This window comes from Brienomyrus brachyistius, chromosome 4, assembly GCF_023856365.1.
Source record: "Brienomyrus brachyistius isolate T26 chromosome 4, BBRACH_0.4, whole genome shotgun sequence".
NCBI classification, from domain to species: domain Eukaryota; kingdom Metazoa; phylum Chordata; class Actinopteri; order Osteoglossiformes; family Mormyridae; genus Brienomyrus; species Brienomyrus brachyistius.
Window position 1 is genome coordinate 31,673,560 of NC_064536.1, and position 15,961 is coordinate 31,689,520.

At 42.2% G+C, this 15,961-nt stretch overlaps 1 protein-coding gene across 3 annotated transcripts in view; it reads left to right on the forward strand.

The window, feature by feature from the left end:
- The first annotated feature begins 1,118 nt into the window (after positions 1-1,118).
- The window catches only part of LOC125740334 (tripartite motif-containing protein 16-like), a 109,608-nt gene continuing 94,765 nt past the window's right edge, over positions 1,119-15,961 (forward strand). The window contains exons 1-6 of one of the 3 annotated variants that reach the window (XM_049011316.1): positions 1,119-1,762; positions 5,909-5,995; positions 6,577-6,810; positions 6,981-7,140; positions 7,523-7,582; positions 11,267-11,317. In XM_049011316.1, the coding sequence (XP_048867273.1) occupies positions 1,172-1,762; positions 5,909-5,995; positions 6,577-6,810; positions 6,981-7,140; positions 7,523-7,582; positions 11,267-11,317 (1,183 nt within the window). In that variant the 5' untranslated portion in view covers positions 1,119-1,171. Of the gene's footprint in view, positions 1,763-5,908; positions 5,996-6,576; positions 6,811-6,980; positions 7,141-7,522; positions 7,583-11,266; positions 11,491-15,961 lie in introns of those variants that run through there. The other 2 variants (XM_049011315.1, XM_049011314.1) reach the window with 2 other exon arrangements.

Here is a 15,961-nt window from a genome sequence, read left to right on the forward strand (position 1 = left end):
TTAGCAAATCCAATTAGCCTCAGCATGTTTTTTGGACTGTGGGAGGAAACCGGAGTACCCGGAGGAAACCCCACGACGACATGGGGAGAACATGCAAACTCCACACACATGTGACCCAGGCGGAGACTCAAACCCGGGTCCCAGAGGTGTGAGGCAACAGTGCTAACCACTGCACCACCATGCCACCCCGGGGGGAAATATATGGAATATTATTTAGCACTTGACAGCTTAGAACATAATCACACCTTCTGTTAGCCTAAAAGTTTCTGTTAGCTACTTTATGTTAGCATTGAATGTATGAAAATCCACCTTTATTAGTGTTATATCTTATTTCTATGTTGAAGGACAAATAAATTATCAACCCTCTAGTTACACAATGTGCAACAGGCTGAAGCTGCCTAGGTTTACTACGGAAGGGAAGAGATTCGCCTGAGTTCTCCAGAGGTTCATGGCTGAGCATTATTAAAAAACCTAGTAGAGATGGTCGCACCACCATTATGTTCAGCCGAGGCACCAACCAGTAAAAGAGATAACTGACATACTTATTGTCTTGGGGTGTGGATCAAGGGAGAACAAAAATGATGAATAGTTTAAGGAACTATGAAATGGTGTATAATTGAAGAAGTGATGATGCTTAAGTGACAAGATATTGTTAAACAATAAGAACTTGCATAAAATTGGTGTAAAACAGTATTGGACACACTAAGTGTCCGGCCTTGGTTGTAACCTCATTGTTGCAATAAAGAGTGAATCTGGATCTACACAAGCAGCTTCTGACTTCTGATTTGGCGGGGAAGGAAAAACCACCACAACAATTTCATGTTTCACCTGAAAGCACCTGATCTCAAACATGTTTCTAAACAGACGCAGAAATTAATTATCAGTAGATCTGCTCTCTTATACCTTTATACCTAATTGCTACTGTACAAAATCAAATAGAAGGATTATAGCGTGTTTGCAGAAAAACAATGTCAGCAACAGATATTCTTATAAAAGCTAAAATGCCTGTTGTGTGTATAGTTTGCATAATGTATTATTTTGTTTAGAAACTCCAGTGTTTGCCCAGTCTGCTCTTCTCAGTCTGGCCTCAGTCCAAAACCACACCTACTGCAGCCAGAGAAGCATGAAGTGAGAGAAAACAAAACTAAATCATATCAGTTTTTATCGTAAAATGGCAGAAGCCAGTGTTGCAGTGGATCTGAACCAATTCAGCTGTCCAATCTGTCTGGATTTACTAAAGGATCCAGTGGCTATTCCCTGTGGGCATAGTTACTGTATGAGCTGCATAAAGAGCTGCTGGGATCAGGGGGATCGTCTTGGAGTTTACAGCTGCCCCCAGTGCAGACAGACCTTCACACCGAGACCAGTTCTGGGCAGAAACACCATACTGGCTGAAGTACTAGAGAACCTGAAGAAGACTGGACTACAAGCAGCTACTCCTGCTGACCATTTTGCTGGACCTGGAGATGTGGAGTGTGACGTCTGTACTGGGAGAAAATACAAAGCTGTCAAGTCCTGCCTGGTGTGTCTGGTCTCCTACTGTGAATCTCACCTCCAGCCTCACTATGAGTCTCCAGCTTTTAAGAAGCACAAGCTGACTGATGCCACTGGACATCTGCAGGACAAGCTCTGTTCCCACCATGACAAACCCCTGGAGGTCTACTGCCGTACCGACCAGCAGTGTATCTGTTATCTCTGTACGATGGATGAACACAGAGGACATGATACAGTCTCAGCTGCTGCAGGAAGGGCGGAGATACAGGTCAGGCAAGAAATACTCTTATATAAAAGTCAATTTTAAATAAATGGATTTTGTCTTGGGGCGGCATGATGGTGCAGTGGTTAGCACTGTTGCGTCACACCTCTGGGACTGAGGTTCGAGTCTCCACCTGGGTTACATGTGTGTGGAGTTTACATGTTCTCCCCATGTCGTTGCGGGGTTTCCTCCGAGTACTCCGGTTTCCCCCCATAGTCCAAAAACATGCTGAAGCTAATTGGACTTGCTAAATTGCCCATAGGTAAACATGTGTGAGTGTGCCTTGCGATGGGCTGGCCCCCCGTCCTGGGTTGTTCCCTGCCCCGTGCCCATTGCTTCCGGGATAGGCTCCGGACCCCCTGCGACCCAGTAGGATAAGCGGTTTGGAAAATGGATGGATGGATTTTGTCTTATCATATGTTAGTATAATTGCTATGAAATACTCAGTACGAGTTAGGTTTCCCAAACTGAAAGTGCAATTAAAAAAATTCTGATTGAATTCCTACTGAAACTCTTTCAAACAGTGAATCATGCAGCTCAATATATAGAGCAAGTAAACAGGTTCAAGAATGGCTAAGATGTGTGAGCTATGAGGTTGTGGTGTGATTTTTGGTACTAATGCTGCATTCCATCCGAACTTGTAACTTGGAAATTCCAAGTTCCTAGTTGGAAATTTCAACTGGAACGCCTTCTGAAATCTTGAGGAATCTACACAACCCTGACCTCAGAATCCAAGACGGCTGCATCCTTTATCAAAAGAAGTTAAAGCTGTAGTTTTATACTGTTAGCATTATAATTTATTTTTGGCTCATTAAATCAGTCGTACACACAGTACTGTCTAGCCTCTATCTGTAGATGTATTGCTATGGTGGTTTTGTGTGCAAAGTACAATGTAACGTGTTTTTATCAACAGATATTGTTTTACCAGGCTAAAACTAGTGCCCGTTTCAGCTTGTCAGGTTTAAGGTAGTCCGGGCTAAGCCTGTGTTCCTGTAATCAGAAGGTTGCCAGTCCCAGTCTCAGCACATCTGTGGGTCCTTGAGCAAGACCCCTAACCCCTGGGTGCCCCAATGGGTGGCAACAGTAAGTTGGGGGAGGCATAAAGACAATTTCCCCACAGGGATCAATAAACACATGATCATCAATCAACAAATCATTACTATATAACTGAATGAAGAAAAAAGGCCATTTAAACTAGGGGCACATTAGATGCAAGAAGTTATCTAGCTAAGGAAGAAATCATGCTTTTTGAAATATAATTGTTAGATTGTATTTCTTAATAATGTTGCAATTTTCATTTGACAGTTATTATATAATTTCACATCATGCAGATATGATTACTTAAATAATTATATTTCTTGTGAAACTATATTTCACAATAAAGTTCAACTTCTAACATTATAGACGTGCATTTTTATACTGCATCAACACAGTTTTTTTGCAGGATTGGCGCTCCGGCCACCGGGAAAAAACTCATACTGGTCCATTCAGACTGGTGTGGTGCTGAGGTGTCACCCACTGCATTACGTTTGTTGCGATAAGATAATATTTTGGCTTTTAATATTTTGACATAATAACTAGTCAAGCTCAAAATTTGTGAAAATGTTAACAAAGAGGTTCATTGTTTTGTCTGAAATGCTGAATTATATGTCTGACTTGGAACAAGTGAAGTAAAAGGAGCAAAGTAGTCAGGGCCGCAGTGGGACTGAATATCTAACCGGGAATTCAAGCCCCCAGACAGCCCAATATAAAACTACATAAACAATGACACTGTTATTATATGTTTCTATTCACACATCCATTTTCTAGGCTACTGAACACACATTCTTACCTACACACTTTAATTTTACCTTCATGTCATTTTTACCAGCACATTTCAATAATATTCCTGGTTTTCTTCCCTTAGTTGCCCATAGTGATGGCAAAACAAAGCTTTCTGAAGCAAGTGTGTCAAAAAATTATTCAGTACTCAAAGCTTTTGTAAATGGTGAACATTAGTGACACTAGGTGGGCAGATAAGTAAATAGCAGCTCATTTTGACTGAGTGTCGTGCATCAGATTATATACAAACAGGCAAACATCCAAGTGGTCTGTTGTGCTTTATGAACATGAATGTACTGGTTAAGTTGGGCTATGAAAATTCTTGTGGATTGGGCAACCATTGAATTAACTTAGGAAGGGATGCTTGTGTAACTTGAGGGGGCATTAAACTGCAGATCTTTGTTGAGCAGTATTTGTTGAACAGTGTGTTGGTTGCATTTTTTTATTTACAACTTCTCCTACTTTAGAGAATACCCTCTAATATGGAATGGAGGATGCTGGAGTGTATAAAACTGTATTGCAAGTTTAAATGAGTGTGGAAAGACAGCCATCTGCATATCCCAGAACTGCAAACGGTCTTCAGAACATAGAATATTTGGGTCACTGTGCTAGTGCTGAACCTCCACAGTAGCATCTGCTGTCGAACCCTTGACCCATCTGCTCTCCCCTCATCAGTGTTCAGAAGATCCTACAGACCTGGAACTAAAATGACAAAGCCTGAGTCATTATATACACTATGCATTTTGTACTATGTATTAATAATTATTTATCCTAATTCAGTTTAATTGAACATTATCATTAAAATGTGAAAGGTTGTAGTACCGGTGTGCATCGCAGTAGCAGATGAGGTTCCTGCAGGCTCTGGTTCTGGTGGCTGGATGCATGTTGGTGTGGATGGGTTCTTCTTTCTCTAGCAGTTGTACTGATTCTGAAGTAGGTCACGCAAACTTATGCTGCAGTGTGTGTGTGTTTCATTTTCAGTTTCCAGTCACATGGTTGAGTGCAGAACTAAGCTTCAGGTGACCATGGTTACATGTTTAGGGAGGAACGGAGGAAACTGAAGCTGTGCTTCACAATGTAGTGAATTGTTTTTCTTGGCACATAACTTGGAGCTTCAGTGTCAAGCTTAACATCACTAGCTGCCCCATTCCCTCTGTTAGTCTACGTGTCATTTTCTTAGCTGCTTTTTCCCTTGAGAGTTTTGACCCCTTGTTGTTCCTTTATTGTGTGTCTATCCAGTTTGGTTCAGTTTCCATAAATCCCTTTGTCATTGTCATAACCTGCTCGCACGATCCTCATGTGTGCCACGCCCCCTCATTATCCACGTGTGCTACCCCAATTGTGATCAGCTTTTTCTGTCAGTTTGATTTATCCTCTGTATTTAAGTCCACGTCTGAGTCCGTATACCCAGATCTGTCATTAACACGTGTCCCCTCTGCTGCTCATCTGTCCCAGATAAACCCCGTTCTTTGGATTTCTGTCTGCTCGACTCGTCTTTCTCCCTGTCCTGCCTGCTAGCCGAATAGCGGTTATCAGTCATTGTGCTTTTAAGTGGATTGTCACCTTGTTTCCTTACTGCGCCCCAACAAGCACATGCACAAATGTATGATCTGTGCAAATTCTGAAACATCTTTAATAAATCCCATTTTACACATTTTCTTTTCTGAATTTGCATGGGACATCAGTGATGTACACTATGACATGATTTCCATATGAATGGGTCTCAACAGTCCAAAATTAAACCAACTTCCCAGCAAATTCAGAGTTTTTAGTGTCGCAGGAGAAAAGATGCATTATTGTTGTTCACAGTGCAGTTTACTACACAGTGGCCCATTCTCAACTGACATGCGATCTGACATCAATCAAAGAGGACGTCAGTTGAGTAACCAGTCCTGCAATGCAGCCCAGGACACATTCGCCTTCACATTGCTATAAGAATGTGGTCATATGCGGCCCAAACCACCTTCCAATGTGGTTTCAGTGATCGGATCTCAATGCATCTTCAATGTGTCCTGGGTGTCTTCACACCTGTAATTAGCGCTGTCCACTTCTGATTGGATCACCCAGGATGCATGTTAATACCAGGTGGAAACAGGATCAAAGGGTCTATGTCCAGTTTATCCTACTTACGGTCAATAAATCATTTACGAATATCCCTGCATCCATCCATCTCCTAACCAGTAATCCAGGTCAGGATCATGGGGAGCACCTGGATCCTTTCCCAGGCAGCATAGGGCCCTTGACTGGGATCCACCCTGGGCAGGTTAATTAATGAATCTGATCTCAGCTAATGAAACAAACTTGTTTTGTCATCTTGTTTCCTATCTGTAGAAACAAATGGGTGAAACACAGAGGGAATTTCAGCAGAGAATTCAGAAGAGAGAGAAGGAGCTGAAAGAGGTTGTGGACTCATTGACAGTGAGTATGAACCTGAAGAGAAGATAACAGCTGGCTTGTGATCATATTAAATCTTCTGTCAGATTCAACAGATTGCAGATTTATAGACTTATGGGTATTAATCAAGTTAATGCTGCTGTGGGTTATTCTGGGTCAATGATTCAATGGGGCAAAGTTGCTAGACAACAGAGTTTAAACAAGTGTTGCGGCAGTAGTTCTTTATTTATTTAGAAAAATACCACAAAGGCCCATTTGAGAAAAATGCAGCTTTTCACAACTCAGCATAATGCAAATAAACACTGCAAAAAGTCACCTATTAAACTGAGACCTAATGGTGACAAGCAACCTGCCCCATACAGCCACCAGTCTCTGCCAAATCCCTGCAGCTGACAGTGTATAAGCTTAATGAGTGATCATTTCCGATGAGTGCTGGGTGCGTTTCAGTAACTGTGGCATCCAGCATGGTGACGCTCCAAACCCCAGCCTTATGCTGTTTTTATATCTCCTGTCGGGTCACATCTCTATTGTACAATGAGGCTCTCTGGAGTCTCAAAAGGGGCCAATTGTAATTTACCATCCTCTGTTCTCTGTGTCACCAACAGAGCTTAGCACAGTCAGCAGTGGAGGACAGCGAGAGGATCTTCACTGAGATGATCTGCTCCATTGAGAGAAGACGCTCTGAGGTGACGAAGCTGATCAGAGATCAGGAGAAGACTGTAGTGAGCCAGACTGAAGGAGACATAAAGAGACTGAAGCAGGAGATTGGTGAACTGAAGAGGAGACACTCTGAGCTGGAGCAGCTTTCACACACAGAGGATCACATCCATTTCCTCCAGGTAACAGAACAGCTACTTTGGCAATAAGAAAACCAGAGCATTCAAATGGATGCATGTTCTCATTTGTATTTCAGCTAGTCTGTCATTGGTCAGATGTTAATGGTCCTGTTAATTAGATGCCATACGCATTTGTTTTGATGAAGCTGTTTAATCAGAATGTGTGTCTGTAGAGGTACCAGGGTCTTCCTGTCAGCCCTGAAGCTGGATTTGGACCCAGAATCTCCGTCAGTCCACGCTGCTCTTTTGAGAATATGAGGAAGGTGGTTTCTGAGCTGAAGGATCAACTGGAGAATGTTTGCGAAAAGAAAATGGCAGAGATCCATCATACAGGTTGATAAATAAAAACATTTTTCAGTCTGTTCTTGTTATTATACACCATGCAGAGAGAGTGTGCAGTACAGTCAGCCTCACGTTGGTGTGACCAAGTCAGTTTCTGTTTCCAATAAGACTAAATCTTTATGAAAACCTGTGAGCTCTAAATTCTACAGGCTGCAAAACCCAGATCACAGGAATTATGTTTATTCTACATTACAGAATCCAAAAAAATCTGTATTATGTGTAACTTACGTAAATTTACAGCTTGTTAAAATGCCTGTTATTTTCCCTCATAATGATAATATCCTACTGCTGGTGTCTCCACAGTGAGTGACGTCCGTCTCCCACTAGTAAATTCCTTTTACTCACATCCCTGTTTCTCTCTGTCTCCTTCTAGTTACCAAAGACACCGTCCTACCAGTATTAGTGTCCACGACCAGATCAGAATTCTTACAATGTGAGTATATTCACACACACGCTTCTCTCTCCCTGTATGAGGTGGAGTGTGTTTTATTGTGTTTTATTGTGTTTCATTGTGTTTCATTGTGTTTTATTGTGTTTTATTGCATTTCATTTCCTTCTGCTAGTGGAGCTTCTCTTTCTCTCTCCCGCTGCCTCCTGGTCTTTCACATTTACCTGACCTGTTTTTGTCAGTAACCTTTGAATCCAGTTGCAATGCAAAGCAAGGCAAGTTTATTTAGGGTGTTTTTCCACTGCACCAGGTACGGTACTTTTGATACTTTCCCTTTTCCATTGACTATGGGTCGAATACCAGTACCATAAGTCTTAGTACCCAAAGTACCCTTTCTTTTTTGGCACCTCGGAACTTTGGGGTGGGACTTGCAAATGCATTCGTTGTCGATTTAAACGAATTTTAAAAAACCTAAAAGCCCAAAAAACCCCCCAAAAAAATAGTTAACTAAAAAGGAGTTACATTGCAGAAGCGGTGTTGGGGATTCTACCCCCTGATGCTGGTGTGATATGATCGACCACTGGAGGGCTCCGGTCAGAGAGCACTGAGTTGTTAGGCAGAGTTAAGTACTTCACTACGGAGTGGGTTACAATCGCACATACAAGATGGAGCACTCAAGGGACAGGATCGCGACGTGGACTGAACTGAAGACAGAATTCTCTTTAATAAACATAAACAGAACAAAGAAAATTGAGGCATAAGGCACTATTACAATACATTCAGCACTGAAGCACAAATCACTATAATTAGAACTACTGAGTATCTACACGAACAGTCGATATCCATTAACTTAGGGTAGAGATGGCCTTACGCCGCCATCGGAGTGGGGCGACTTCTCCAAGAGCCGAGTGAGGTCTGCACTGATTTGCAGACATTAGGATAATAACTAGATCGTCCGCCGTTAAATTTCTGGCAGGTAAGTGGCAAGGGCAGCATCATAGAGGCGAAAAAAGGCAAAGGAACGGGCGGAAGAACAGAGCTAGGCAGCCATCGGCAACGAGCGTCACGTGACTCTCAATTGGCAGTTTTGAAAATACATTATAGGTAGATATTAGGAGGTTGTGGGTTGCTGGTTTTGGGCTGCTTTCATAATGTTCTGCAGCAGCGGACTGTACGGGGACAAAGAAATGTATTATTATAAATGGTGGATCTTCATACTGAGTAATATTTAATCGCTCGGCAAAGGAAAGGAAAGTGAGTCCGTCTAACTGACCTCATTGTGTTTAACTGTGGCTTTAAAATGTTGAATATTTCAGTGTGATAAGGGTGCAAAATACTGGTTTATTTCTTTGAGATACAGTATCCTGGGATTTCAAATATTGGGTTAGTGTCAGCTTCCGTTGGGCGGATTTTAAGACGACATTGGGCTGGACCTTCGGGCACTGTACTGATGCCTCATTTCCACCAACATGGAGCCGATACTGGGCTGGTTCTCACTTCATGCCTTACCAGAATTTGCCTGTGTTTCCACCGGTTTCAAAAATGAACGTAGGCAGAAGTGAGAGTAAAGGATCATATGTATTCCATCATGTTGGATTTATTTTTATTTGTTTGGACAACAAATCCAGATGCCCTATTAATTTATATCGTATTGTTGAGAAAATCCAGAAGATTTTGAACTGTTGTTTACAAATAGATCTATCGGTCAAAGGCAGAATACTGCTCACCAAAGCTGAGGGCATCTCTCCCCTCACATACTGTATGTGGCCCAGTCACTTTCTATAGATGACCCTGTGTGTAGGATAGATTATGCTTTTAAACTTTGCATGGAAGAAGAAAACCCATTACTTAAAGAAATCTGTTATTCTTAATTTTTATTACAAAGAAGGATTTAACTGTTTAAACTTTTACTCTAAACAATACTTTGAAAAATAAGTTGGATTAAGCGATGCTTGGATGATCTAACTTCAATATAGAACCTAATTACTCATCATATCTTCTCAATGATGGTGGTCTTACTTTTTATTGCATTGTAATGTTAAGATTGCCAAACTTCCTATCAGATTATCAGATTTCAAACAACAAACCATTCTTTCATGGAAGTTCATCCATAAACACAATTTCTTGCCATATTGTTCGAATAATGGTTTTGTTTAAGAACAAATAGTTGTTTTATTAAAGGTGGTTCAGAAATGGTATTTTACTTGTAAGACAGTTATTTAATGAGCAAGTCCTACCATATAATTACTCAGAGTTTCTCCCAAATTCCAAACACCCATAAGTCCAAAACAATTTGCAACAGTTTTTCATGCAGTTCCACCTGGACTTTTTGTTAACCAATAAGATAAAAGAAATTTCATTCAAACTTATTAATAAGTACTATCCAGTTAAGTGGTTTCTACTGACAATTTGAAGAGAGTTTGATAACAAATGCTCATTTTGCAGTCAGTACCCATAAACCATATCACATCTATTCTGGAAATGTAACTTTACAAATAACTTTTGGAAAGACTTAAACACATGCAGAGGGAATACTGTCCTGCCCAATTTTAAGCTTTTTTTTTAGATATATTATTTTAGGTTGCCACTGTTCCAACACTGCAAAGAAAATTTTATTTTTTCATTATTAATTTGATGCTATTTGTCAGCAAATTTTATATACATAAATGTAAACACATTCACACATAACAGTTTTAAAAAGGAATTTGAACTCTATTTTCCCTCTCAGTGTCTTTCCCTGTGCTATTCATTCTTTTCCTTTCCTTCGTTGTCATTCTTTCTTTTCTCATCTTCTCTTTTCTTCCGCTTTCAACTAGTAAAAAACTATATGAACAATTTCATGATGCATTGCCTATATTGTTGTATTTTATCGTGTTTTGACGTACAATATTCAATAAAGTACAATCGCAGCCTCCACAGTGAGTTGCTAATTTTGTAGCCCTGCTGCAGCATCTCTATACAGACACTCCTCACTTAACCACCGAGTTCCAATCCTACGACTAGGTCCTAAAGCTAATCCAGAGTCTTTTTTCATTATTGCTGGAGACTTCAATCAGGCAAATCTGAAGCCAGTTTTCCACAAATTCTTCCAACATGTGAACTTCCCAGCTAGAGGGAGAATCTGTCTGGACAATGTTCACACAAACGTTTGTGAGGCCTACAAGGCCCTTCCCCCCCCCCCCCCCCCCCACCTCGGCTACTCAGACCATGTCACTGTGTTCATGGTTCCTGCGTATAAATCCCTGCTGAAGCACAACAAACCAGTCAGTAAGAGTGTGGCCAGCTGGTGCCGTCTCAGCTCTCCAAGGCTGCTTTGGATCTACTGACTGGGACATTTTTAAGGAGGCTGCTATAAATGGTGACGCCATCAACCTGGAGGAGTATATAAACTCTGTGATCGATGACCACGACAGCTGACCAAAAGCCCTCGGTGACGAGGGAAGTGCTCACACAGCTAAGAATCAGAAATGCAGCTTTCAGATATAAAGACAAGGCTGCCCTCAGGACGCCCACAGACAACCTGTCCCGAGCTATGAGGATAGCCAATCAGGTACATGTGCAGAGCATCAATGAACACTTTAAATGCACCAAAGACACACGCTGCATATGACAGGACATTCAGCCAATCACGATCTACAAGCCCAACCCACACATCAGTGGCGGTGATGTTTCCCTTCCAGAAGGAGCCGACACCTCCCCCCACTACCCAGGCACTCTGTCTGTCCACAGCTGATGTGAGGAGTCCTCTATCCAGAGTCAACCCACACAAGGCTGCAGGACCTGACAACATACCTGGCTGTGTGCTGAGAGAATGCACTGACCACCTGGCTGGTGTCCTCCCAGACATTTTCAACACCTCTTTAAACCACTCGTCTGTCCCAGCATGCTTCACATCAACCATCATCATCCCAGTGCTGTAGAAGCCATCATTGACTAACCTGAATGACTACTGCCCCATAGCACTCAGGTCAATCATCATGAAGGGCTTCGAAAGGCTGGTCATGGCAGTAATACATAAAGACCAATCTTCCTACCTCTCTAGATTTGCATACCAGTCCAATAGGTCTACTGGGGACATCACCTTTCCCTTATACATTTGCATAAGAGAATCACATATGTTAAAATGTTATTCATGGACTTCAATATGTCCCTCAAAGGCTGATTGTGGAACTGAGAGAATACGCTAGGAACACCACTCTCTGCAACTGGATCTTGGATTTCCTGACAGAGAAGCCTCAGTCAGTACGTATGGGCTCCAGCACCTCCTACACCATCACGATGAGCACCGGAGCTCCGCAAGGCTGTGTGCTTAGTCCTCTGCTCCTCACCTTGCTGATCCAGGTCTGCACAGCCACGCACAACACCAACCACATCATCAAGTTTGCGGATGATATGACTGTGGTGGGACTGATAAGCAGAGATGATGAATCAGCATACAGAGAAGAGGTGGAAAGGCTGTCCACAAGTTGCAGAGACAACGATCTATCTCTCAACGTTGAGATGGCAAAGGAGATAATTGTGGGCTTCAGAAGGACACATCCTGCCCACACCCCACTCAGCATCAACGGTACTGCTGTGGAGATTGTAAGGAGAACCAAGTTCCTCGGTGTGGACATAACTGAGGAACTTACATGGACAAAAAACACCACCTCCTTATTCAAGAAAGTCCAGCAAAGACTAAACTTCCTGAGGCGGCTGAAATAAACAAACCTTCCCCTCCCATCCTCACCATGTTCTATAGAGGCACCATCGGCATTGTTCTGACTAACTGCATCACCATCTGGTGTGGCAGCTGCAACAAATCTGACCACAAGTGCCTGCAGAGAGTAGTGAAGACAGCAGAGAACATTATGGGATGCCTCTCCCTTCCCTACAAGCCGCTTTTTGTAAACGCAGTGTCCGCAAGGCCTGCAGCATTGTGCAGGACCCATCACATCCCTCACATGGTCATTCCACACTCCAGCCACCTGAGAGAAGATACTGCAGCATCAGAGCCGGATCTGCCAGGCTGCGTGGCAGTTTTTACCCCCAGGCTGTCAGGCTCCTCAACACCATGCTGCCCCCCAGGATCCCTCACTCTGCCTCATCACTGCCTCAACCCCCCCTTACCCCACAACTAAAGGCCACAGACTGACCCTTAAGCGCTGCACTGCACTTAACACTTTGTCACTCTGACATGGGGGCAATAATAAGAATCCCCATTATTCTCTGTCTGCCCCATTATTCTGCTTCTACTCCTGTTTTCAGCTGTTAGAAATTTTAGACAAGTTACTGCTGTTACTACTATTACCATACACTGTTTTACACTGTTTTGAACTCATGCTGTTACAGTGTGCATGATGGTGAATTTCATCTCTCTGTATACTTATATATGGTGCAGATGACAATAAAGTTCACTTTGATTTAGAATTTGATCTCGGGGTCTTGATCACGTTGCAACAATTTGGACGAAGAGGGAACTGAGCTGGAAGGCAAAGCTTTGAATTTACCAGTTAATCTACGTTCCTACCCTCACCTATGGTCATGAGCTCTGGGTAATGACCGAAAAAATGAGATTGTGAATACAAGTAGCAGAATTGAGTTTCCTCAGCAGGGTGTCTGGGCTCAGCCTTAGAGAGGGTGAGGAGCTCAGACATCCGGGATCAAAGTAGAGCCGCTGCTACTCCGCAGTGAAAGGAGTCAGCTGATGGTTCGGACATCTATGTAGGATGCCTTCTGGACGGCTCACTGAGGAGGTGTTTCAGGGCATGTCTAACCGGGAGGAGGCCCCGGAGCAGACCCTGAGATTATATATTATATATACCCTGAGAGATTATATATAATATATACTACATTATAGATTATATATATTATTAGATTAGATAGTGTTTGGAATATATTATTAGGCAAACAGGTCGGAATCAGGGCAAACTAGGGGTTTTAACTGGGAGCAGGGAACATCAGACGCAGAAAGACCACAATGACGGACAAGGGGAATAGGTAAGATCAGGACTTAAATAGGACGTGACTAATCAAAATAAGCAGACACAGCTGGGTACAATCGGGGAAGCACACGTGGGTAAGCAGGGGGCGTGGCACACACGAGGAGCGGACGAGCCGGGCATGACAATACTTTTGCTAGGAAAGGTCTGACTATAAACTCCTTATTACAAATAAATTAATAACTACATATGTTTTAATAGAAAGCTAATAACTTGCACCGTAAAATATAAAACACTTTCGTCCACCTCACATTGCTGAATATATAGTTTTTATAGCCGTTAATGCAGAACAGAAAGTGATCAGAATGATAAGTTTAGCTCATCTGCACTGTTCAGCACAAATACAGACACCAGAATTACAGTACACATACAGACATCAATATTAGACGGATTTACCAGTTTTGCTCCAGTTTCATTTTTGATTTGGTCACTCGGAGGCCTCTGCTGACAGACAGACAGGTAGCGCAAGTGGAACGTTGAGGGGCTGTCAGCTGTTCGCAGTCAGTGCATGGGACAGTCAATCATTCACAAAATGCATAATTTTGACCAGGGCATGTAAGTGGAGCTCATCGCTCACGGAGCTGTACGCTCCTCCAGCTCCCCCCACTCACTGCTGCTTCACTCATTATCGCCCCCCCCGGGTCAATTTTAATCCCGCTCCAAGGAAATCGCTCACCACTGTCTCCAAAAACGAAAACAATCTGCATCATATTTTAATTTTAGCTTAAACTTTAGCCTGGCATCAAAATAAATGACCAGTCAAATCTACATTCAAGTAGAAATAGTTTATTTCTGGGTCAGTCATGCTTCAGACATTGGGTGTGAGCTGGTCTGATACAGCAGATGGAGCAAGTGATGAGGTAACGCTAATTTTGGATAGTAAGTGGACCCATTTTATGTTAAAACGGCCTCCTATCTACTCGTCAGCAGATATCCACAATACAATAGTAGATATCTGCAATTGCATTGTTCCTAGTCATAATTCTAGCTGTTGATATCTGCTATTGCATTTTTACTAGTCATAAAATGAATTGTGGATATATCTAATGACATTTTTACTATTCACAATGCATTTTTGGATATTCAAAATTACATTTTTATATATATATTTGTAAAGTTTTTTTCCCTTTTGGATATCTGAAATTAAAATTATGACTAGTAACAATTGGATTGTAGATATCTGAAATGGGAGTTTCTTCTAGTAAGAATTCAATTGCTGATATCCAGAACGAACATTCTGGATATTTGAAATATAACTCTGGAAATCTGAAATTCAAAACCTAATAGACATGAATGGGAAAAGTGATGTAATCTCTCCTAGGAAGAATGTCATTGTGGATATTTGAAATGCTCTTTTTGACTAGGAAGAATTGAATCTGCAATACATGAAATGTTAAAATGATGAAATGTGAAAACCGCCAGTTATACTTTGTAAATATTTAAAGATAACTGTTCTGCCAGTTTAAATAAACCCGTGATTCTACCCTCCAACAAATGGACTGTGCTGAAAACAACATCACAGTCACGTTTGATACGTAATACATACGTTGCCTATATGTAATAAAAACGTAGGACTCACATGGCTGAACGTAGAGACCATGTGACTACAACGTACAGGGCACGTACTGCATGCGTATAGCCCCTACATCAAAAGGGGTGTGTATGTTTATGCCAACCAATAGCATAGATGCATTAAAGGTACAGACATCTTAAGAGGTTCAAATTGGCTGCATTAACGTGTAGTTAAGATGTGTTAAGATGTCCTATGCTTAAAAGGTAAATAATGAACAGGTTAAGATGTAATTTGTTTGACGTGTTGATACAAGAACAACACCAAATTTATTTTTGTATAGCGCATTATCACAACATTACATTGTCTCAAAGCGCTTTACAGCATCCTCACCCAAAGCCCCCAGTGAGTAAGCCATAGGCGACAGTGGCAAGGAAAAACTCCCTAGAAGAAAGAAACCTTGGGAGGGACCAGACTCAAAGGGGGAGCCTATCCTCCAGGGGCCGGCAGGGATAGTAAAATAGAGAGATGGTTAAGTGCCAGAGATGGGGAAGCGCCAAGTCACATTGTCCCAATCATAAGATTTGGGAAATAACTGGAGAGCAAGGAAGATGACAAGCCAATGCCGATGCCGAGTCTTCTTCCAATCACCAGGCAACCAGAGGTGAGGCAGCGGGTCATACATGGAAGATGACACAGGCAGAACGGCGAGCTGGATGCAGGGACGTCACTGGTGGTGGCGACGTCACATGTAGTAGGGTGTGCTGGACATCTTGATAGATTGAGGTCTCCAGGCATCACCCCCCAGGAGGAGTAGGGGAAATAAAATGTACAATTAGGCATAGTAGAGGAGGCTATTGGCAGTGCTAAAAGCTAGGTGAGTGCAATATGAAGTGCAATGTGCAAGCTCCGGCAGATATGGCTATGGCAGCA